This window comes from Rutidosis leptorrhynchoides, chromosome 3, assembly GCF_046630445.1.
Source record: "Rutidosis leptorrhynchoides isolate AG116_Rl617_1_P2 chromosome 3, CSIRO_AGI_Rlap_v1, whole genome shotgun sequence".
Taxonomy (NCBI): Eukaryota; Viridiplantae; Streptophyta; class Magnoliopsida; order Asterales; family Asteraceae; genus Rutidosis; species Rutidosis leptorrhynchoides.
Window position 1 is genome coordinate 408,975,974 of NC_092335.1, and position 25,860 is coordinate 409,001,833.

Genomic DNA, 25,860 nt, shown 5'->3' on the forward strand with positions numbered 1-25,860 from the left:
GTTGACTAAATAAATGTGTCAAAATCTGAAAAATGACATGTCACGGGAGCCAATAGGTTGTAAATTGGCCGTGGTCTATTTTTATATAAAGATTCGAATATAATTAGTCAAAATATGCATCGGAACAACATTATTGTTGTTTTGTTGTTGCTAGAATGAAATGTATGTATCCATTAACGATTCTTTCAATCTTAAAGAACTGTCAACCCATACTGACCCGCCCATTTTAACCCGAATTAAAAACAACTTTATTCAACCCAGACCCTTTTGACTGATCCTAACACAACCCACCCATATTGCCACCACCAAATAGAGAAAAAGGAAAAGCATACCTTGATGTTTTAAGAATCAGTGAGCAACATTGGAAGCCTATCTATACCTATACCACAACCACCATTTGGTGGTAAACCATATGCAAGTGTCGTACAAATCGTCTCATTCAAAGGTATTGCTTCATCATCGCCTAATTGTCTATCTAGAAATGTTTGATCATAAAAAGGGTAAATTCATAATGTTTCAAATTATCGTTTTGACTATCAACATTTGGATATGTTAATACGATAACTAAAATGAATCAAAGTAAAGTCCAAATATTAATTTCTTTAAAACTAATTCATGGATTGCTAATTATATAGCCTTGTGTAAACTCCATGGTAACTAATTCACAAATTCAAAATCGATTTTACACTGAATAACCCCAATTATAACTTAAGCCCCAACTGAACGAAAAATACAATTAAGAAGCTAGCCTGATTACGATTTCAATCACATATTAAAGAAAAGGGCGCTGATGAAAGAGTAATCTGGATGAATCAGACGAAGGCTTAACCTAAGAATTTTGCACAACCCATAACTGATTCTGTAAGTATTACTTTTTTTCTCCTTAGTTCGTACCGTCACGGCTTTTGGAGCAAATGGTTGAGTGGAATCGCGGTGATGTTGAGCAATTGGATTTGAGGCAGGTGGAGGAGGTGGTGGGGGGTTGATACAGGTGGTGAAGAACGTGAGTAATTTTGGAAGATGGGGAAAAAGATCAGAGGAAATTAGGGTTCATTCTTTTGAAGAACCTGGGACGTGAAGAGTGTATTTGATTGTGAATGAGTTGAACTATGAACCCCTGTTTTCTCATTTAGATCCCGTCTTTTAATCATGAGAGGGTAATTTAGTCATCAAATAACTAATCAAGGGGATTATGAGGTCATAATCTTGATAAGAAAATTTGGATGGTCTAGATTATAGATGTTAATGATAATGGAAGGCTAGGATTTATGGTTTAAATTTTAGATGATGTATTTTCAGTTTTGTTATTATAATATAAAGAGATTTAATACCCGTATTTAATATTTAATATTAATATTATTTAATATTTAATACTCGTATTATTATAAAAATGAAATTGATGATTGATATTATTTTTAGTTTTTCCAATAAGGAAAATGTACCTATACAATCATAACATGTGAGCTTGAATATCATCCAACACCAACCAATCCTCAACGATAAGAAATATCCACTTCATCATATTCATCTCCTCATATTAAACAACTCCCAATCTTCTTTTCAATCTTCATTCACATTCATTTTTCAGCACCAAAAATGGCTTCAGCTGCATCACCAGCTACCTTCTCACTCCTTCACAAAACTTCCACTACAACCACCACCCGTAACACCCCTACCGTTCATCTCGCCTCTCGTTTTCTACGTTCTCCCGTTCGTGGCCTTGGTTTTGCAGCATCAACCGATCCAATTCTGTCCACGCGTGTAGCTTCTAAACTTCGATCACTGAAAACCGCTGCTAAACCAATCAGGGACGTTGTTCGTATGGCCAAAAAGAGCGTTGGAGATCTTACTCCAGCTGAACTTAAAGGGAAGAAGGTGTTTGTTAGAGCTGATTTGAATGTACCTTTGGATGATAATAATAATATTACTGATGATACTAGAATTAGAGCTGCTATTCCTACCATTAAGCACTTGATCAGTAATGGTGCTAAAGTCATCCTTTCTAGTCATTTGGTAAATATCTTATCACTTTTATATATTTTTGTATAGCATATGAAAATTTTTATACTTAAAGTTGTTTAATTTTTATAATTTAAGTTTTTCAATTTCTGTGATACTAAACATTTGTTGTGATACTTAACAGGGTAGGCCAAAAGGTGTCACTCCTAAATACAGCTTGGCTCCTCTTGTTCCCAGACTATCCGAACTTATTGGCATAGAGGTACTTAACTTTATAATTGGTAGAAAATAAATCTATTTTGGACAAAGATCTAAAAAGATTTATGATAAAGTGTAGACAATTTTGAGCTAATAAAAATATAACTTGATGAGATTTGGTTAGCAATCAGTTATATCTGCAGGAAGACAGTTATGAAGAAACATTAAGTCTAGCTGTAGTTTTTGATATTAGGTATTAAAGTTTATGAAGAACCACAACCCAAGACAAATAGTGATTAAAGGAGAGAAGAAGAAAAAAAAGGCTAATTTAAGACATTAACATGATAGATAAATAGAAATGTTTTTACCTTTACTGAAGTGTGATTAGTGAACAGGTTGTGAAGGCTGATGACTGTGTGGGCCCAGAAGTTGAGAAGTTAGTGGCTGCACTTCCTGAAGGTGGTGTTCTGCTTCTTGAGAATGTGAGATTCTACAAAGAAGAAGAAAAGAACGATCCGTCTTTCGCAGAGAAGCTTGCATCACTTGCAGATCTTTACGTTAATGACGCTTTTGGAACCGCACATCGAGCTCATGCTTCCACCGAGGGAGTCACAAAGTTCTTAAAACCATCTGTTGCTGGTTTCCTTTTACAAAAGGTACATTACCTCATCTTTATTCAAGTCCAAAAATATATTTAGACTATAGTTATTGATCTTAATTTGTTTTGTAATTGATGTAGGAATTGGATTATCTTGATGGAGCAGTTTCAAACCCAAAAAGGCCGTTTGCTGCTATTGTTGGTGGTTCAAAGGTGTCATCCAAGATCGGAGTTATCGAATCACTTTTGGAAAAATGTGATATATTGCTTTTAGGTGGTGGAATGATCTTCACATTTTACAAAGCACAAGGCCTATCAGTAGGATCTTCATTGGTTGAAGAAGACAAACTTGAGCTCGCAACTACACTCCTTGCAAAGGCTAAGGCCAAAGGAGTATCACTTTTGTTACCTACCGATGTGGTTATTGCTGATAAGTTTGCACCTGATGCAAACAGCAAGGTTGGGTATTTCTATTAGTTAGTTATGGTTATATGAAGATACATTTTTTGCTTATTGACAAAATCAAGATAGACAAATATTAAGGTTTGTTTTGACTATGCAGGTTGTGCCGGCATCTGCTATCCCAGATGGTTGGATGGGATTAGATATTGGACCGGACTCTGTTAAGACGTTTAATGATGCTTTGGAGACCACCAAAACTGTAATATGGAATGGACCTATGGGAGTGTTTGAGTTTGACAAATTTGCAGTTGGAACTGAGGTATGTTAAAGATTTGTTTATATGCCTAACTATTTAAAGAATTTACAATGATGGAATCGTTTATTTGATTTGTGAATGCAGGCAGTTGCAAAGAAGTTAGCTGAACTAAGTGGAAAGGGTGTGACTACAATAATTGGTGGTGGTGATTCAGTTGCAGCAGTAGAAAAAGTTGGGGTGGCCGATGTGATGAGTCACATTTCAACGGGTGGTGGTGCGAGTTTGGAATTGTTGGAAGGCAAAATCCTCCCTGGTGTTGATGCTCTCGACGAAGCACTCACAACTTTTTCTGTTACTGTGTAAATTTTGATTTCAAATCTATTATGTCACCTTCATTGACTTAATAAACAATAAATATTGTAGAGGAGCCATATATGAGTTTGTAATTTTGTATTGTAATGTTCCAACAGTACTATCTTAACCTAAATTGTTTGTCCATAAAAGTGATGCCGTTGGAGGTTTAAATATATTAAAATTCTGAGCCTATGATCCTTCTGCTATGGTATATATGAGTGTATGATCGTTAGATCGTCATCTGCCTTATCATCCTTCTGCTATGGTATACATGAGTATATGTGGTGAATTGTTTTCTTTTCATGATAGTATGAGCATATAGTATGTGAGCATATAGATTGGAAGAATCCTAGCCACATGTACATTATCATAACATTATCAAATTAAATATAGAAGGCTCTATTTTCATTGCTTTAATTTACTTGAAAGAAGAAAAACAAGATCTATTGTTACAATACAAACAAAAAGATACACGTCTAGACTTTGATCATACAAGAAAAATTGTAATTCACATGTTCTTGATTGTAAGTGGATAGAAAATGCAAGTAGCGAAACGTCAGGAAATATATGTCTTTTCAGGGATGCTCGGAAGTCTCGGCTGTATGTGTTAAGCTCGAAAAACCTGTCCAGAGCTTGGAAAGGTCATTATACACTACTTGATCAAGGTTCTTCAACAATCATGCTAGAAGTGGTAGCTTCATATTCTGGAATTGGCAAGCTTTCTTTGGACTCGTAGGTTCAAGCAATGACATCAATGTAATTAATGTATTCGGTTTATTTAGTGATTTACTTCAAGATAGAGCTTCACTGTGTAATTTTACGGTTAACGGGGCATAATTCAAGAAATTGTATTATTTAGTCGATGGAATCAACCCGGTTTGGGCGACACTCATGAACTCGTTTTTATGTCCGATTGACCCAAAAATATACAAAAATTGTCCAGTGAAGCACACCACCCGAGTTTAATTTCTGGCTATGGTAAATTGTTCAAAAAGGGAGTGTAATTAGAGGGTGCGCATAATGCGCAGTTCACCCGGTACCAGGTCTCGCGCTCGGGGTGCTTGATTACCCGAGGTTTTACCTTCTATGGAGGAACCAATGTGCTCGATCATAAGGGGGTTTCCTCGCTTACCCTGAAAAAAAAAATATGCAAGAAAGGATATAGAATGGGGATTCGAAGTGCTTCAAGGTCGTTGAACAATCATTGAAAACCCGACAAGACCATTTTATATCAACAAAATTAGAAAGAAAAAAAATATGCATGCTTGTGTTAACTTATTCAATATGGTCATCGATGACAATACACGCGCAATATGTGGGTTGAGGAAGTTTACCCATCGGTTTGTCTTCCACGAAAATCATTCCAGGAAAGGGTTAAAATGCAAGTTCGTATGGACAGAGAACTACGATACTAGAGCATGAATCATCGACTCCGAATGCTTATCGAACACATTTTGAATCTTCTATCATTTACGTTGTTTGAAATAATCGACAACTTCAAGAGTTCAGAAACTTCCAATGACGAAGATTAGTTTTATCATTTTTAATTATGTTATCTTTAGTGTACTGTTAAATTAAATTTAAATTTAAATGTAACGTTATTTGAATTTAATAATTTATTTTTATTTTAAATAATATAGTTAGATCTTAGTTTTATTAAGGAAGTACGTAGTGGATGACATTGATTTAGTTCTCATTTAGTTTTGGAAAAAAGTTTAAGGAGGTGATAATGTGACGATGATGTAACAATCAATTTTAGGAGAAAGTTTAGTGATAGTTAGGAATGGTTTAGGAATATATGCCAACCTCCACATAATATAATGGATTTCTCGAAAAGGATGATTATATATGTTCATATACTTAAAGGGAATATTATTGACGTCGTTTCGTTAATTTGGCAAGTTTTTATGAACCTTTGTTGCATCTTGGTATTGAATCTATGATGTCATCACTCAATACTAAAAATATGATATGTATTGCATCAAAATTTGAATATTTAAATGTTTGTCAAACTAACATATGAATCCATTGTATCAAAAATTTGTAAATCAAAATATCATCTCTTTGTATCATTATGTTTTATCAAACACAATCTAAGTTTCGTTTACTTAAATATATTGCCCAATATATATAATTTAATATTTGTAAAATACATTAGTTTACATATCATAATTCATGCATAGATAACTAACATGTAAACGAAATCTAACTCCCAGTTCTCTCTAAGGTACATTGCCCAAGATTTCATAAAAGTATCATGCTCGTGTTTAGCGCTTTTCTCGGCCATTGACATCTCGTTGGTGGTCAAGAAGTTTTCTACGCTTTCATTTTCCTCGTTTTCCTATAGCTCCCTCTTACGACCGACATTTTTTGATGAGTTTCGGTAACTTTTCAGGGCACCACCAAAGTCTCGAGCTGTGTACTTGGTGATGGCATTTGTGTTCTAAGTTTGTTTGTTGGTTATATTTATTGGGTGGTTGTTCCCCTACCTTTTTGTAAGCCATTTTTCTACCTTTTTGACCTTCGTACATTTTTCTGGTGGGTCATCAGAGTTCTCTTTCTCTTATACCTCCACGATTCTTCTTTTGTAGATATGGTGTTCGTATGAGGGGTGACTTCTTTGTTTCCTAGGATCTTTTGGACACGGGTTTTCAATTGATGACACTTGGTCACCATAACAGTCTTTGTTTTTGGCCGGTGGTGGTGTGTTCGCCGGAGTATGGATCCATTATTCTTTTGTTATGTAGCCCTAGCTACTTCATCCATCTTCACCTTTCCTCTCTCGCCTCCTTCTCCACTTTTCCTCCATCGCCTCCTTCTCCTCAGCTTCTTCATCGGTTATCCACCTTATCTTGTTACTTTCTCATCCCACGTTGTTTGTTTTTTCCAATCGTTGATGCAATGCAACCAATGTCACTCCCTCCTTGTTTCATTCGTCTCTACTTCGGGTTGGTGTGTGATGACCCGGAAATTTCCGAACAAATTTAAACTTTGATCGTTATATATTCCCGACACGATAAGCAAAATCTGTAATGTTGAGTCTCGAAAGTTTTGAAACTATATTCATGTAAATAAATATCCTTTTACCATGCCAAACGATTCACGAACAATTATGTGTAAATAAATATATATACATATACATATGTCTAATTATTAAGTTGAGATATATTATATAAAACATTGAACGGATTAGTTGATATGAATATAAGCTATGAGATCTATTTTATGAATTTGGAAATGCTATCAAAGTAATGAATGAATAATACTTTACATAAATGTATTTGTTCGATGTAAGTTATCGACAATATTAGAAGATAATATCAAATGATTGAATTATGATTACGAGTCTCTATTATGAGGTCCACTTTGAATTAAAAGACTCTTACTTTTAATGATATTCGGAATATTTAGTAAAGTGATTACGTGTAAGAACAAAAGTTTTATTATTGAGGATTAAACAAAGGTTGGTGGAGAATTGAATTTTATAATATTAGATTGATTTATTTTCAAACATGCGAAAACGTTTTTCGATATAATAGAACCTGATTATTTGATTCGTTAGATGTTAAGATATATTATTTAGAAAGTTTAAGGAAATTAAACTAGACTTTGGCGCATATATGAAATTATATCAAATTAAGTTTGAAGTATAAACGTAACGTGTTAGAAGATTTTCTAACGGATTTAAAATAAATTTTTGAACTATTATTAGTTTTGAAAAACTAAATATTATATTATTACATTAATATTTCCATTATACACGATACGTACGAGTTTATATTTTTAAATGGAAATATATATATTTTCGAAGTGATAAATTCATGATATCAAGTTAGTCATAAAACGTTTTTGATTTAAACTAATATTATTAAATTTGTATTGATAAATAATGAGACTATAATTTATAAAAGGAAATGACCAAAATACTCCAAAGATTAAGTTACACTTTGAGTGTGTTAGTTTTCCATTAATTTAAGTCTAGTTATTAATAAAGGTACACGTCGCGTAACACAAAAGGCTAGTTTTCTAAACGTACGAAAGTGCGCTCGAAAAACCGAAAGTGGTACATGAGTCGAGTGACGACGTACGAGTCATTTGAACAAAAATTACATTTTTACTACGTACGTAAATATAATATAATATTTAATTAATTCTAAGGATTAAATATAATATATATATTAAATAATATATACATATACATAAACGATGTCAACATGTAAAAAGGCTTCATGCGATTGCATGAGAGCCCTCTCACATCCTCATGCAATCGCATGAGAGGGTTGGTGGCTGAATTTCCTATAAATCAAACGCGTTTTCAGTTTTATGATTCATTCTATCTTTCTCTCTATACTCCGTAGTACTTATGTAATTTATTTATTTATTTATTATTATTATTATTATTATTATTATTATTATTATTATTATTATTATTATTATTATTATTATTAATCTTATTATTATTATTATTATATTAGTATTAGTATTATTAGTAGTATTATACATAAAATACTACGACGAGGTCATGGGCGCGTTATTTCAAAATGAGTTTTTCGAGTGGGATAGGGCTAAGGAAATTATGAGTTATAGCTATGGAGGTCATGGGTATGGATCATGGGTATGCTCGTGAGGTCAACCTAGTGTTTATCATCTCCGTTGTGTTTACGTACCTTTCCTGCAATATTGAACCTCAATATTGATACGTGAGTACTCGTAAATTAATTTTTACACATTAATAGTGTATCCCTGACTAGTGCTCGAGAAAATAGGATTATACATGCTTGTACTTTTGATATTGCCCTTAGATAGATTATGTTGAATCTTAAATTAGTTACACCTGCGGTTGAGATAAGGTATAAGATATGCATGTCATTGGAAAGCTAGAGAAAAATTAAGAACTTTTCCTTTAGATACCGAATAGTTTTGATGAACGGATTAGAAGTTATAATCAATTGAAGTTTTGTAAAAATGATTATTATTATCGTTGCTATTATCGTCGTTCTAATCTTTATCCAATTATTATTATTATTATTACTATTATTATTATTGTTATCATTATTATTATTATTATTATTATTATTATTATTATTATTATTATTATTATTATTATTATTATTATTATTATTATTATTATTATTATTATTACTATTATTATCATTACTATCATTATCAATAAAAGTATTAACACTAAAAATTGTTATTTTTATTATTACTATTATTATTATCGTTAAAGTTATAATTAGTATTATTATTATCATTAAAATAATTATTAGTATTATCATTATCATAATATTTATTATTATTAGTATTATTATAATTAAAACTAATATTAGTAACACTTAATTATTATGATTACTATTATTATCATTAAAAATGAATGTGATATAAAAGACGATTTAAAAACTATTAACAGATTGATTAGGAAATAATGAGTATGAGTATCATAATGAAATTTTAAGTTATTGATTTAGATAAAATTATCGTTTTTCATTATTTTTATCACTATTATTATTAAAAGTATTAATATTAATATTAAAATATCATCTTTACAAAAATTATTATTTTTAATAGGAATATTAATGTTAATATAAAATTTAATTATTAATAAGAATTATCATATTGTTATAATACCATTTTCGTAAATATTATTATTAGCAGAATAATAATAATTATTAATACAAAATAATACAACTTCTACTTATTATTATTACCAATGCTATTTTATCAAATAAATATGTGATACAAATTATATAATTACCTCAATAGAATCTATCACAATATTTTTTATGATATTAAATGAACTTTATAAATTTTATTACTTAAGATATATAAAAGTATATTTTAATATAAAATTTTATTTATTAATAAATGAATTATATTATTTACTCTATTAAATATTTTAAAAACATTTTAAAAATATAAAACGACGATATTTAAATTATATAATAATCATGTATAAATTTTAGAAATCATTTTGAGTCAAATTGACTTTTGCTGACTTTTGCATATTAGTCTCGAGCATTAGGATTGTGGTACACTATGACTTAACTTAATTCATTAGACAAATATTGACAAACACATAAATATATATATAATTACTATATGTTCGTGAATCTGAGGCCAACCTTGCACTTGTTCAATGACGTTATATGTATTTTTACTACGAAATACAGTATGGTGAGTTTCATTAATCCCTTTTTAAATGCTTTTGCAATATATATTTTTGGGACTGAGAATACATGCACAATTTTTATAAATGTTTTACGAAATAGACACAAGTAATCGAAACTACATTATATGGTTGAATTATCAAAATCGAATATGCCCCTTTTTATTAAGTCTGGTAATCTAAGAATTAGGGAACAGACACCCTAATTGATGCGAACTCTAAAGATAGATCTATCGGGCCCAACAAGCCCCATCCAAAGTACTGGATGCTTTAGTACTTCGAAATTTATATCATGTCCGAAGGAGGATCCCGGAATGATGGGGATATTCTTATATGCATATTGTTAATGTCGGTTACCAGGTGTTCAATCCATATGAATGATATTTTTGTCTCTATGCATGGGACGTATGTTTACGAGAAATGGAAATATGAAATCTTGTGGTCTATTAAAATTATGAAATGATTATTTATGTTAAACTAATGAACTCACCAACCTTTTGGTTGACACTTTAAAGCATGTTTATTCTCAGGTGTTAAAGAAATCTTCCGCTGTGCATTTGCTCATTTTAAAGATATTACTTGGAGTCTTTCATAGCATATTTCGAAGAACGTTGCATTCGAGTCATTGAGTTCATCAAAGATTATTATTAAATCAATTTATAGTTGGATAGTGAATATTATTAAATGGTATGCATGCCTGTCAATTTTCGATGTAAAGAAAGATTGTCTTTTAAAAACGAATGCAATGTTTGTAAAATGTATCATATAGTGGTCAAATACCTCGCAATGTAATCAACTATTGTGAATCGTTTATAATGTATATGAACGGGTCCTTTCAGTTGGTATCAGAGCAGTGGTCTTAGCGAACCAGGTCTTGCATTAGTGTGTCTAACAAATAGTCGTTAAGATGCATTAGTAAGTCTGGACTTCGACCGTGTCTGCATGTCAAAAGTTTTGCTTATCATTTATAGTCGAAAATCATCTACTTATCATCCTTAGGAAATTACCTGCTTATCATCTTAAGTCTAGACGCGTTTTCCTGCATTTATTTCATAATAGTGTATAGACGAATTCTTACATCTATTACTGTGAACTTTGACTGACATTTTTCAAAGATTCCTCCGTAATTTATGGGATTTTGGTATTATATATACATATGTAAATTATGTATAGAATGATATCAAATCTAACTCCTATAATCTATTCCATACCAAAAATTTATTTCCCCGATTATACAAGATGGATTCCGCATCTAGTTCGAACTCCTCAGATTCCGACAGTTACGCCGATATGGATTTCCACACGAGCTCCGAAAGCAGTGTGACCGGAATGGATCAACCAATTTCCCATCATCTGTTCTGGATGAATTGGGGATGGGTTCGTAATATACTAAATCATTGAAGATAAGAAGAAGGCGATCCCTTCCATCCACCACAATCTCCTCTTGGTGAAGAACCCGAAGCACTTACCGGCGAACCTATTCGAAACACCATTTTCTCCCTCATTTCTAGAGTATCTCGTCACGATTATATACTATCCCATATTACGAATCTTATTCATCCGCTCGCTCTAACCGCCAATCATCCCGGTGTACTAGTAGAAGTTAACGAACTTCGTGCTCGCGTGACGGCTTTGGAGATTATGGTATAAGGGTTACAAACACCATCAGCAGTACCAGCAGCATGACCAGTACCGCCAGTAACATCAACATCGCAAACCTCAATACCCTAAGCACCAGCAGCATCACCGGCATTAACGACATCACCATCATTAACACCAACAGTATCATTACCACCACCAACAATCACATCCGCATCACATACCTCAACATCACAATCTGTACCTCGGATATCAACATCACACGCACCATAGATACCAAGGAGTACCAACAACAACAACAAACGATGAAGTATTGATTCATAACTTCATCAAAGAAACATTCTGCGGTATTTATGCAATCTCTAAAGTCTTAGAGATTATGTATCTCAGCCCTAACCATAAATCAGATAAGTGGACAGAGATGATAGGGAGAAGAATCGAAACCCTTATAAGAATGATGAGAGATTTACAAGCTAGACTTGCTATACAAGCATCATCAGCAATTACCGGCAGTATCATCAACATCAACAATATCATCAGCACTATCGGCACCAGCAGTACTATTAGCATCACCAGCACTAGCAGCACCTATAACATCCCAAGTTCCGTCGGTTCAAGAATCGCAGGGGATATCATCACTGATCAACAACGAATATTTTGTATCAACGAGTTATGAAGTATTAACTCATTCTTCTGAAGAAATTATATATATATTTTATATATAAGAATCCCGAAGCTATATAAATCTTTCGTACTAAGCTATTGAGTATGAATTGAAAAAGGGTAGATACTACTCGGTTAAATTCATATTACTAATATGCTATGATGTGTATCCTTCGTTAATAACCTAATCATCGTTAACTACAATCTCTGTTTCAACTAAATGAATTCGGTTTCATAGCAAACTAAGTGTATCATTCAATAACATGTTTGATTTTACACTTTCATCTACAACGTACTCGAAACTTACTGGAAAACAACAATTGTATCTTGCAAAGTTAGCAAGAGTTCTATGAGCATCAGAATGATTCACTAAAGAAATATATCTATAAGAATAAATATTGAAGTATTGATCACAGTAGTGAAATACTCTGTAAAGATTATGTAATCTCTAATGTTTTAGAGATTATTCATTTCTAATTCAAGACGAAAAAAAAAATCAAATGAGCTTAATATGATATTTACTCATTAAATCTGTATTACATCTGAAGAAAATATACATACATATATTTTCATAAGGACTGTAATGAAAAATTCTTGTTCAAAATATTATTTGTGAAAAAAAAAATTTAACGGGTAGGTAATACCCGAGAGATATATAAATTCACAATTAATATATTACATTCTTCGATTCTAATTCAGTAAATCATTAACTATACTCCTCACTCGTGGTGATCTATAGAAATCAAAACAACCATACTCATTCATATTCAATTACATATTCTGGTTTTGAAATCTCAGAGTGCAACTCGAGTTATAAGCAAAATCAGCACTCTTAAATCCTTACATCTTTCAAAACTATACTTTGACTTCAAAACTGTGATAGGAAATCACTCTTATTCGTAACACTCAGAAGGATATGAGAATCAACCGAGATTCATGACGATTTCATCCTTTGGATATTAACAATGACAATCTGCATTTAAAACACTTCGAAATTTCGAAAGACACTTCAAATAATGATCAATCGAGATGATGATCCAACCACACATTACCCAAAGTCTTGCACCTGAAAAACTCTCAAAACCAAGGTCATAGTTTAACACATACCGCGTTGAATTCTTTATCATTTATTAGCAAAAACAACCTTACAATTTCTTTTCAAAATAGACAGTTTTGTCACAGCTCCAGCAAGTCAACTTCGACTCTTCAATCGGACTAGTCTTATTATAATCTCGATAGATACGTTGCCCTTTCGCCATCGTTACCGGGGAACCTTTTATATCTCACCACATTAGCAGTAAACTTATTAACAACTTCTTTAACCTCCGACTTAAACCTCTCCGAAAAGTTACTATATCCATTCATCAAAACTCCATCATGTACTCACCTACATCCTGTCAATTACTGGGAATCAGCAATCAGTATTTTGAAATTTCGCAACATTTTTTCATCAGCAGTTATATGTATACATATAACATCTATCTTCTAAACTTACACAATTCGAATGTGAAGTTTCTGAAAAACACCTCGAACTGTAGAATAATTCTCGAAATGCTGATGAAGCAGCAAAAACTGTAAACGACTTCAATGGTCAAAAGATTGACGCTAAAGAATAGTGTGTTGGCAAAACTCAGAACAAGAGAAGGTTTGGAACTGGAAAATGGATTGAGCAAAGTATGAAGGAGGCTGTGGACAAATCACAAGGACTGAACCTGCCTTCAAAGGATTCAAATGATTCCGTGCCTGCTGAAGTCGTTAGCAAACACCTTACTTCTCATTCAAGACCTTCACATATAAATATTCTTCATCATCATCATATCTTGAACATTCTAAGATATCATCGTATCTCTCATTATACATATTCTCCATATTTCTGGAGATATTTTCACAACTACTATTATCTGAAATCATTTATGTCTCCGTAATATCTGCAACATAACAGAAACTGTGTTAGTTTCTAAATTCTAAAAAAATTCGAATATGAATGCTTTGAAGTAGTGTTGGGAACTGAAGCATGAGTTAGTATAATATAATCACACTTGATCAATGTCATTATATTACGGTAATTTATGCTGAGTTGCTAATGAAACGTGATGATTCACAGAACTTACCGTCATCATGTGCCATTTACATGACTCTTGTATTCTATTTAATCTCTAAACATATCAAGAAAATATTTCTTAATGATTCGGTCCTTTCCAGGGTATTCTGGTAATTTAACCAATCAAGATTGTGTCATTACCAGTTTCTGTAACGACCCGACCAAATCGTCATTGACGGCGCCGCTACTTAGGTCCCGTTGCGTGGTCATAGTCCCTATATGAGACTCGTTTGACCAAAATTATGTCGCGTTCATTTGAAACGTGCATGACTTGCAAAGTTTAGTTCACCAAACGGATCGACAACAAGTTTAAGTTTACAAAAGTAGTAAAGTACAAAGGAAATATCTTGCGACATAATTAGTTTAAAATCACAGTTGCTATAAATAGCGTAAGTATGTAAACAATATGTTTGAATCCAAAGGTGCTATCACTAGTGTATGCATGTATGTATGCTTGACCCCAAGCAAGTATGAATGTACGCGGAAGCATGTATCAAATAGCCATGTATGAACCTGAGAAACATATAGAAAACTGTCAACGAAAAACGTTGGTGAAATCATAGGTGTATTAGTAAACGTTATATTTTGAACCACAAGATTTAATATTTCCATAAATTGATCATCCAAAAGTTGCATTCCAAAAGTTGGTTCGCGAGCACCCAATTATCAAAGCTTAACATTCCTTCCATTGTATACCCCATCACTTAGTGCTAGAACAAACACTGATTCTCGAAAATATATTTCATCCGTAGACGGTAGCGAACCGTCAAAGATGAGGGTTGTCAACCCATATGGCCATATAACATAAGTTCTCGCTTACACCCGGCAAGTGTAACTAATGATAATCGAATTGAGGATTTTCGTTCTAAACTCGCTGTAGAATGTTTGTTTTCCTTGTACTTGTGTTCAAAGTATAAAAGTAAGTAGTACAAAATGTAACAAAGTATATGTTTCTCAGCCCACAATTTAAAAGTATAAAAAGTTGTTGAAAAGGTGGGACTATGATCTCACCTCGAGTGCACGAGTATAAAGGTACTTCACAAAGTAAACGTGTGCATGAAAGTTGCTTAGTCTTGACCTAAACAAGTAAATTGTATCAATTAACCGGTTATGACACATGGTTGGGTGAAATGTGTTCAATTAGTCCTATGGCTCGTTACGACTCGAATAGTATAGCATGTGAATCACGTTGTCAAGTTTCATGCAAGAATCAAGTATAAAAGCATGTTAGAACGATTGTAATAAAGTTTGAGTTGACATTTCAAAACCTTACCATTAGAAAGGAAATCTTATTACGTTTCCAACGATATTTGATTCATCGAAAACGGAGTTACGGTCAAAAAGTTATGGCCAAAACAAGTTTGCTGAAGTTCGGATGAAACAGGCAATTGTCACGGCGCGACAAATTGCTCCGCGGCGCGACAAATGCCTATGTTGAAGGTCAGAAAGCTTGAAAACATGTTCTAAAATCACCCTTTGGGCCACGGCGCGACAAATTGCTCCGCGGCGCGACAATGGCCGTGGCCTGGTCCCTGGCCTGTTTCACTTGTTCAAGGCTTGGTAAAATTTCAAACAAACGCAAAACTCAAACCGTAAACAATTAGGAAGCGTATCTTATACCGTTGGAAAGCTCTTTTGACAAGGAACACAACTAAACATGTTTCATCAAACAAAAACAACATTTTCCATAACCGATTTCTCGTCAAGTGATCGTTTAAAAGTCCATTTTCAAAGTTTCAAGTTCATCAATTGCATTTTAAGTTTCGGAAATCCAATTCACACATACGATATGCCGTTTCGAAGGTAATTAAGCATACATTACAACTAATCACTAACAATTAACATTCCATGGCATTCAAGCATCAAAAGTTCATGTCAAGAACTATCAAACCCTAGTCAAACATCACAAAATCATTAATCGGGTTTTTGAAGTTTTCTTAATCAACCTACACATCAAAATGTGGCTAATGATACTAGTAACACAATTAAAACATGCACTTTAACAATCTAACAACATTAACTCATCCAAAATCAAGGATTAAGCAAACCCATTTCAAATGTTCAAACTAGTTACTCAAAACAACAAATCGAGCAAGTAAATCATATATTCATGCTAGACACGAGCCATAGACACTAACTAACACAATTTCAAGTCAAAAACACGAATTTAAAGAAATCTAGAGTTTTAGAAATGTTACCCAAACGAGATGAAGTTTGTATCAAAATGTAGAGGATGAAGAGAGGATCACGAAAATGTAATCGGATTTGTTGTGAGCTTCCAAGATTGAATTTAGATGATGAATGATTGAATTGGGTGTTTGTGTGTGTGTTCTTGCTAGAGAGAAAGAGAGAGAGGTGGAGGTGATTGAATGGAGGAGGGTGAAGGTTGACTAGTTGACCTAGTCATCTCTTTGCCCTCTTGGCAAGTTTAGTCCCTCAAGTTTCAAAGCGGGTGCGGGAATTAACCAAACGAATATTTTAAGAACGCTCGAGTAAACGAGTGATGTTATAATTAAATAACGAGAATATTATGAACGTTTGTTAACGGAATCCACGAATACAAATAACGAAAGATATTATTTAAAAAAAAAGACAGTGTTAAAAATAAATTTAACGGAAAAACGCGGGATGTTACATTATCCACACCTCAAAAGAAATTTCGTCCCGAAATTTAGTTGGAAGTAGTAGTTGTTGAATCTTACTCGAGATCTTGCGTTGTAAATTCTACGAATAAGGGAGAAGTACGTCCTAGGGTATTTCAACGAATTTTGACTGTCGGGATCATATGTTGTTTTAGGGTTTGGCTTCACGATTTATGGTTTCAACCGGTCCTCCTAGGAAGTGAGGGTTATCGTCGATAGTGAGTTCATCAAAGGAGATAACAAGTTCTCGTTTCGCAAAACACGTCTTTGAGTTGATACATCGAATGTAGGATAAACGGAGACCCAAAATGAGTCGGAAAAGTCTAAACGGCTAGCGACGGGTCCAAAACACCCCAAGAATTTAAAGGATCAAAATATCGCGGATTTAGCTTCCTACGTTTCCCGAAACGGATTGCACTTTTCCAAGGTGCGACTCTTAACGTGACGCGGTTTATTTGAAATGTTTACGTCTAACATCGGCGTAGCTCTTGGTGATTACGAGTCGCGTAGGGTTTTACCTGAATATGACTAAATTTTCTCGGTTGCTCACGAATAACCTCGGCCCCGGTGAATTGATCATCGTTTACTTGGTTCGACAAAAGGAGAATGACGTTTCCGGTCACATGTGGTTTCAAAAGGAGTGACGTTAAAACTCGAATGAAAATCATTGTAGTACGAGGATTCGGTTTAAGGAAAATACTTTTCTCAAATAAATTTGAAGTTGGTAATACAAACTTGTATTATGGTTTCCAAGGTTTAAATCGCATGTTTGTTCGGTCCGTCGGGTTGTGGATGGTACGCGGTACTCATGTCTAAACGCGGTCCCGAGGCTTTTTGTAAGGTACTCCAAAATCTAGAAGTGAAACGAGGATCTCGATCCGAAACGGGGTACATTTCCCTAAGGCATATTGAACAAGTTTGCTAGGAATTGAAAACGTTAGCTAGGACAAGTTTCTCAAGAAAATTCGCGTCGCAGAAGATTTATCGGTTTCCAAAAACGTTCGTCGGGGCAAGTTCTTATCGGGTTTTGAAAACGATTGTTAGGACTATCCACCCTCGCGGCGAATACTTGTATGACGTGAAGAGTCGCTCTCCATTGAGAATTTAGAATAAGGACCTCCTGAACCGGAAGTACGAGGGTGATGCAAGAGAAGTTTCCGCCCCGATGTGAGCATAACGAGTAAATTGTAGTTAGTCAATAAGACTGCGCGAGGACGAGCTAGTATACCCGTGTGACATACGGTTGAAGTCGAATGGAATCGGTAATTCATTCGGAAGCATAAGTATAGTTCGACAAAAATCGAAGGTGTGTCCCCGGTATGGTTGTTATAAATATTCTCGGAGTTTTCGGATGTCCAAACCTGAAAGGATGAAGTCATGTACATGGCACATGGTGGTGTTTAGGTTGATCGAGTCTAACCACCATCACGCGTCACTAGAACTTTGGTATGTCTTACCGTAATATAACCACATTGATCGAGTGCCGTTATATTACGCTAACTCATACCTCCATTCCCACATCACTCTATAGATTCAAGTTCGTGTCATCGCGAAAATCTAAAATGAACAAAATGTAACGACGTCTCAAACGTGACTCGTATTAAATCGAAATAGTTTCTACAACTCTAAAGAAGCGTTTCCCCGCGGGAAATGTATAAACGATTGTTAACGTCAAATCGGTTCGATTCAAACAATAATGTATTTAGGTATGAAAAGAGTAACGAGTCATGATAACGAGTAGTACGCAACCGTAGTGATAAATGTTGATGACGATACTCACCTAGAGTAGTGATGGTAGTAACACTAAAAAGTAGATAGTAAGAAACACCAGTGGGAAACCGATAGTAAGTTGAAACGGTGGCAAATAACAATCCGGGAGACAGAGTTCCCGAACAAGTGTGACTAATGAATTCGTCGTCATCCATACGTGTATGAATCATGAATTTACGTGTGTTACCAAAAAGTGGCGGAATACGAGTTCGTATGATGAAGGTTGGGTACCATTAAAAAGTTTGCCTAAGAATGATTCAAGTATAATGCACAAGTAGTCAAGTAAGTGCTATCTATAGCAAATGTATGCCAGAATGCAAATGCTAACTATCCGGTTGTAGTCTAGACTCACTAATGCGTCCTAACGACTCTGTTAGACACACTAATGCACGTCCTAGTTCCCTACAACCAATGCTCTGATACCATCTGTAACGACCCGACCAAATCGTCATTGACGGCGCCGCTACTTAGGTCCCGTTGCGTGGTCATAGTCCCTATATGAGACTCGTTTGACCAAAATTATGTCGCGTTCATTTGAAACGTGCATGACTTGCAAAGTTTAGTTCACCAAACGGATCGACAACAAGTTTAAGTTTACAAAAGTAGTAAAGTACAAAGGAAATATCTTGCGACATAATTAGTTTAAAATCACAGTTGCTATAAATAGCGTAAGTATGTAAACAATATGTTTGAATCCAAAGGTGCTATCACTAGTGTATGCATGTATGTATGCTTGACCCCAAGCAAGTATGAATGTACGCGGAAGCATGTATCAAATAGCCATGTATGAACCTGAGAAACATATAGAAAACTGTCAACGAAAAACGTTGGTGAAATCATAGGTGTATTAGTAAACGTTATATTTTGAACCACAAGATTTAGTATTTCCATAAATTGATCATCCAAAAGTTGCATTCCAAAAGTTGGTTCGCGAGCACCCAATTATCAAAGCTTAACATTCCTTCCATTGTATACCCCATCACTTAGTGCTAGAACAAACACTGATTCTCGAAAATATATTTCATCCGTAGACGGTAGCGAACCGTCAAAGATGAGGGTTGTCAACCCATATGGCCATATAACATAAGTTCTCGCTTACACCCGGCAAGTGTAACTAATGATAATCGAATTGAGGATTTTCGTTCTAAACTCGCTGTAGAATGTTTGTTTTCCTTGTACTTGTGTTCAAAGTATAAAAGTAAGTAGTACAAAATGTAACAAAGTATATGTTTCTCAGCCCACAATTTAAAAGTATAAAAAGTTGTTGAAAAGGTGGGACTATGATCTCACCTCGAGTGCACGAGTATAAAGGTACTTCACAAAGTAAACGTGTGCATGAAAGTTGCTTAGTCTTGACCTAAACAAGTAAATTGTATCAATTAACCGGTTACGACACATGGTTGGGTGAAATGTGTTCAATTAGTCCTATGGCTCGTTACGACTCGAATAGTATAGCATGTGAATCACGTTGTCAAGTTTCATGCAAGAATCAAGTATAAAAGCATGTTAGAACGATTGTAATAAAGTTTGAGTTGACATTTCAAAACCTTACCATTAGAAAGGAAATCTTATTACGTTTCCAACGATATTTGATTCATCGAAAACGGAGTTACGGTCAAAAAGTTATGGCCAAAACAAGTTTGCTGAAGTTCGGATGAAACAGGCAATTGTCACGGCGCGACAAATTGCTCCGCGGCGCGACAAATGCCTATGTTGAAGGTCAGAAAGCTTGAAAACATGTTCTAAAATCACCCTTTGGGCCACGGCGCGACAAATTGCTCCGCGGCGCGACAATGGCCGTGGCCTGGTCCCTGGCCTGTTTCACTTGTTCAAGGCTTGGTAAAATTTCAAACAAACGCAAAACTCAAACCGTAAACAATTAGGAAGCGTATCTTATACCGTTGGAAAGCTCTTTTGACAAGGAACACAACTAAACATGTTTCATCAAACAAAAACAACATTTTCCATAACCGATTTCTCGTCAAGTGATCGTTTAAAAGTCCATTTTCAAAGTTTCAAGTTCATCAATTGCATTTTAAGTTTCGGAAATCCAATTCACACATACGATATGCCGTTTCGAAGGTAATTAAGCATACATTACAACTAATCACTAACAATTAACATTCCATGGCATTCAAGCATCAAAAGTTCATGTCAAGAACTATCAAACCCTAGTCAAACATCACAAAATCATTAATCGGGTTTTTGAAGTTTTCTTAATCAACCTACACATCAAAATGTGGCTAATGATACTAGTAACACAATTAAAACATGCACTTTAACAATCTAACAACATTAACTCATCCAAAATCAAGGATTAAGCAAACCCATTTCAAATGTTCAAACTAGTTACTCAAAACAACAAATCGAGCAAGTAAATCATATATTCATGCTAGACACGAGCCATAGACACTAACTAACACAATTTCAAGTCAAAAACACGAATTTAAAGAAATCTAGAGTTTTAGAAATGTTACCCAAACGAGATGAAGTTTGTATCAAAATGTAGAGGATGAAGAGAGGATCACGAAAATGTAATCGGATTTGTTGTGAGCTTCCAAGATTGAATTTAGATGATGAATGATTGAATTGGGTGTTTGTGTGTGTGTTCTTGCTAGAGAGAAAGAGAGAGAGGTGGAGGTGATTGAATGGAGGAGGGTGAAGGTTGACTAGTTGACCTAGTCATCTCTTTGCCCTCTTGGCAAGTTTAGTCCCTCAAGTTTCAAAGCGGGTGCGGGAATTAACCAAACGAATATTTTAAGAACGCTCGAGTAAACGAGTGATGTTATAATTAAATAACGAGAATATTATGAACGTTTGTTAACGGAATCCACGAATACAAATAACGAAAGATATTATTTAAAAAAAAAGACAGTGTTAAAAATAAATTTAACGGAAAAACGCGGGATGTTACAGTTTCTTCTTAGAACGATAACTATGTTCATTCTGAAATCCATATGTGTGAATTCCGGACCATTACAAGAGAGGCTTAATCGCAAGAAGAGAAAACGAAAGAGTGAAACTCTGACATAGAAATTGGGGTATAAATCGCAGCAAATAGGAGAGAACATTAACTGTGAATGACAATGATTATAGAAGACAAAAGCAGGGACATCAAAGTATAAGGGAAGATATAAAACCCAACAACCACCCGTAAATTATAAACCGTAGATGTCAATGCAAATAGCAATATAAAGACACGGGAAGACTAGAAAAACTATAAACCCAAGAGTATAATAGAAGTAAATAGATTCTTCCGGTGGCAGATTAAAAAGAAGGATGACAAATATGAAAGTTAAGAGTATATCAAGGATCAGAATGGGATGGAGCATATTGATGAATACTTTAAAGTATGAATTGAGGGAGAAAGAATGGAAGGTGTGAGTTGTAAGGAAACGAAGGGGGTGGATTTATAGACAGAGCAATCGAAGCAGATTATCGTGTATAACCAAAGAGGATCCTGATCTCCTTAATTACCGGAAAAAAAATCAAATCTTATTATGAAAATTTCGTCTAAATTCCTTAAATTCCGGAAATCAATTTTGACTATGCCACCGGTTATGTCAAACCTACATTTATTCATTTTCACTCTTATATGATAGCTTCACTCGTGCTCCTTACATAAATGGATCATTTTATCCATAGTACTCAATAATGATAAAACTCTATTTATCAACTCATATTCGTCATGAAAACATTTTATAATTAGCCATGACAACCTCGATCAAATTTCGGGACAAAATTTCTTTAACGGGTAGGTACTGTGATGACCCGGAAATTTCCGAACAAATTTAAACTTTGATCTTTATATATTCCCGACATGATAAGCAAAATCTGTAATGTTGAGTCTCGAAAGTTTTGAAACTATATTCATGTAAATAAATATCCTTTGACCATGCCAAACGATTCACGAACAATTATGTGTAAATAAATATATATACATATATATATGTCTGATTATTAAGTTGAGATATATTATATAAAACATTGAACGGGTTAGTTGTTATGAATATAAGCTATGAGATCTATTTTATGAATTTGGAAATGCTATCAAAGTAATGAATGAATAATACTTTACATAAATGTATTTGTTCGATGTAAGTTATCGACAATATTAGAAGATAATATCAAATGATTGAATTATCAGATACATTGAATTATGATTACGAGTCTCTGTTATGAGGTCCACTTTGAATTAAAAGACTCTTACTTTTAATGATATTCGGAATATTTAGTAAAGTGATTACGTGTAAGAACAAAAGTTTTATTATTGAGGATTAAACAAAGGTTGGTGGAGAATTGAATTTTATAATATTAGATTGATTTATTTTCAAACATGCGAAAACGTTTTTCGATATAATAGATCCTGATTATTTGATTCGTTAGATGTTAAGATATATTATTTAGAAAGTTTAAGGAAATTAAACTCGACTTTGACGCATATATGAAATTATATCAAATTAAGTTTGAAGTATAAACGTAACGTGTTAGAAGATTTTCTAACGGATTTAAAATAAAATTTTGAACTATTATTAGTTTTGAAAAACTAAATATTATATTATTACATTAATATTTCCATTATACACGATACGTACGAGTTTATATTTTTAAATGGAAATATATATATTTTCGAAGTGATAAATTCATGATATCAAGTTAGTCATAAAACGTTTTTGATTTAAACTAATATTATTAAATTTGTATTGATAAATAATGAGACTATAATTTATAAAAGGAAATGACCAAAATACTCCAAAGATTAAGTTACACTTTGAGTGGGTTAGTTTTCCATTAATTTAAGTCTAGTTATTAATAAAGGTACACGTCGCGTAACACAAAAGGCTAGTTTTCTAAACGTACGAAAATGCGCTCGAAAAACCGAAAGTGGTACATGAGTCGAGTAACGACGTACGAGTCATTTGAACAAAAATTACATTTTAACTACGTACGTAAATATAATATAATATTTAATTAATTCTAAGGATGAAATATAATATATATATTAAATAATATATACATATACATAAACGATGTCAACATGTAAAAAGGCTTCATGCGATTGCATGAGAGCCCTCTCACATCCTCATGCAATCGCATGAGAGGGTTGGTGGCTGAATTTCCTATAAATCAAACGCGTTTTCAGTTTTATGATTCATTCTATCTTTCTCTCTATACTCCGTAGTACTTATGTAATTTATTTATTATTATTATTATTATTATTATTATTATTATTATTATTATTATTATTATTATTATTATTATTATTATTATTATTATTATTATTATTATTATTATTATTATTAATCTTAATCTTATTATTATTATTATTAGTATTAGTATTATTAGTAGTATTATACATAAAATACTACGACGAGGTCATGGGCGCGTTATTTCAAAATGAGTTTTTCGAGTGGGATAGGGCTAAGGAAATTATGAGTTATAGCTATGGAGGTCATGGGTATGGATCATGGGTATGCTCATGAGGTCAACCTAGTGTTTATCATCTCCGTTGTGTTTACGTACCTTTCCTGCAATATTGAACCTCAATATTGATACGTGAGTACTCGTAAATTAATTTTTACACATTAATAGTGTATCCCTGACTAGTGCTCGAGAAAATAGGATTATACATGCTTGTACTTTTGATATTGTCCTTAGATAGATTATGTTGAATCTTAAATTAGTTACACCTGCGGTTGAGATAAGGTATAAGATATGCATGTCATTGGAAAGCTAGCGAAAAATTAAGAACTTTTGCTTTAGATACCGAATGGTTTTGATGAACGGATTAGAAGTTATAATCAATTGAAGTTTTGTAAAAATGATTATTATTATCGTTGCTATTATCGTCGTTCTAATCTTTATCCAATTATTATTATTATTATTACTATTATTATTATTATTATTATTATTATTATTATTATTGTTATTATTATTATTATTATTATTATTATTATTATTATTATTATTATTATTATTATTATTATTACTATTATTATCATTACTATCATTATCAATAAAAGTATTAACACTAAAAATTGTTATTTTTATTATTACTATCATTATTATCGTTAAAGTTATAATTAGTATTATTATTATCATTAAAATAATTATTAGTATTATCATTATCATAATATTTATTATTATTAGTATTATTATAGTTAAAACTAATATTAGTAACACTTAATTATTATGATTACTATTATTATCATTAAAAATGAACGTGATATAAAAGACGATTTAAAAACTATTAACAGATTGATTAGGAAATAATGAGTATGAGTATCATAATGAAATTTTAAGTTATTGATTTAGATAAAATTATCGTTTTTTCATTATTTTTATCACTATTATTATTAAAAGTATTAATATTAATATTAAAATATCATCTTTACAAAAATTATTATTTTTAATAGGAATATTAATGTTAATATAAAATTTAATTATTAATAAGAATTATCATATTGTTATAATACCATTTTCGTAAATATTATTATTAGCAGAATAATAATAATTATTAATACAAAATAATACAACTTCTACTTATTATTATTACCAATGCTATTTTATCAAATAAATATGTGATACAAATTATATAATTACCTCAATAGAATCTATCACAATATTTTTTATGATATTAAATGAACTTTATAAATTTTATTACTTAAGATATATAAAAGTATATTTTAATATAAAATTTTATTTATTAATAAATGAATTATATTATTTACTCTATTAAATATTTTAAAAACATTTTAAAAATATAAAACGACGATATTTAAATTATATAATAATCATGTATAAATTTTAGAAATCATTTTGAGTCAAATTGACTTTTGTTGACTTTTGCATATTAGTCTCGAGCATTAGGATTGTGGTACACTATGACTTAACTTAATTCATTAGACAAATATTGACAAACACATAAATATATATATAATTACTATAGGTTCGTGAATCTGAGGCCAACCTTGCACTTGTTCAATGACGTTATATGTATTTTACTACGAAATACAGTATGGTGAGTTTCATTAATCCCTTTTTAAATGCTTTTGCAATATATATTTTTGGGACTGAGAATACATGCACAATTTTTATAAATGTTTTACGAAATAGACACAAGTAATCGAAACTACATTATATGGTTGAATT

At 32.7% G+C, this 25,860-nt stretch overlaps 1 protein-coding gene across 1 annotated transcript; it reads left to right on the forward strand.

The window, feature by feature from the left end:
- The first annotated feature begins 1,471 nt into the window (after positions 1–1,471).
- Positions 1,472–3,959, forward strand: LOC139897760 (phosphoglycerate kinase 3, cytosolic-like). The gene is made up of 6 exons (XM_071880453.1): positions 1,472–2,013; positions 2,144–2,221; positions 2,553–2,813; positions 2,897–3,214; positions 3,318–3,476; positions 3,558–3,959. The coding sequence occupies exons 1-6, from the start codon at positions 1,597–1,599 to the stop codon at positions 3,774–3,776; spliced, it is 1,452 nt and encodes a 483-aa protein (XP_071736554.1). The 5' UTR covers positions 1,472–1,596; the 3' UTR covers positions 3,777–3,959.
- The last annotated feature ends 21,901 nt before the right edge of the window (positions 3,960–25,860 follow it).

Excerpts from the sequence above, each read along its gene's own strand:
- LOC139897760 (XM_071880453.1), top strand. The coding sequence starts at position 1,597 with ATGGCTTCAGCTGCATCACCAGCTACCTTCTCACTCCTTCACAAAACT. Across the intron at positions 2,222-2,552 it reads CCGAACTTATTGGCATAGAG|GTTGTGAAGGCTGATGACTG; the intron begins GTACTTAACTTT and ends ATTAGTGAACAG. Across the intron at positions 3,477-3,557 it reads AATTTGCAGTTGGAACTGAG|GCAGTTGCAAAGAAGTTAGC; the intron begins GTATGTTAAAGA and ends TTGTGAATGCAG.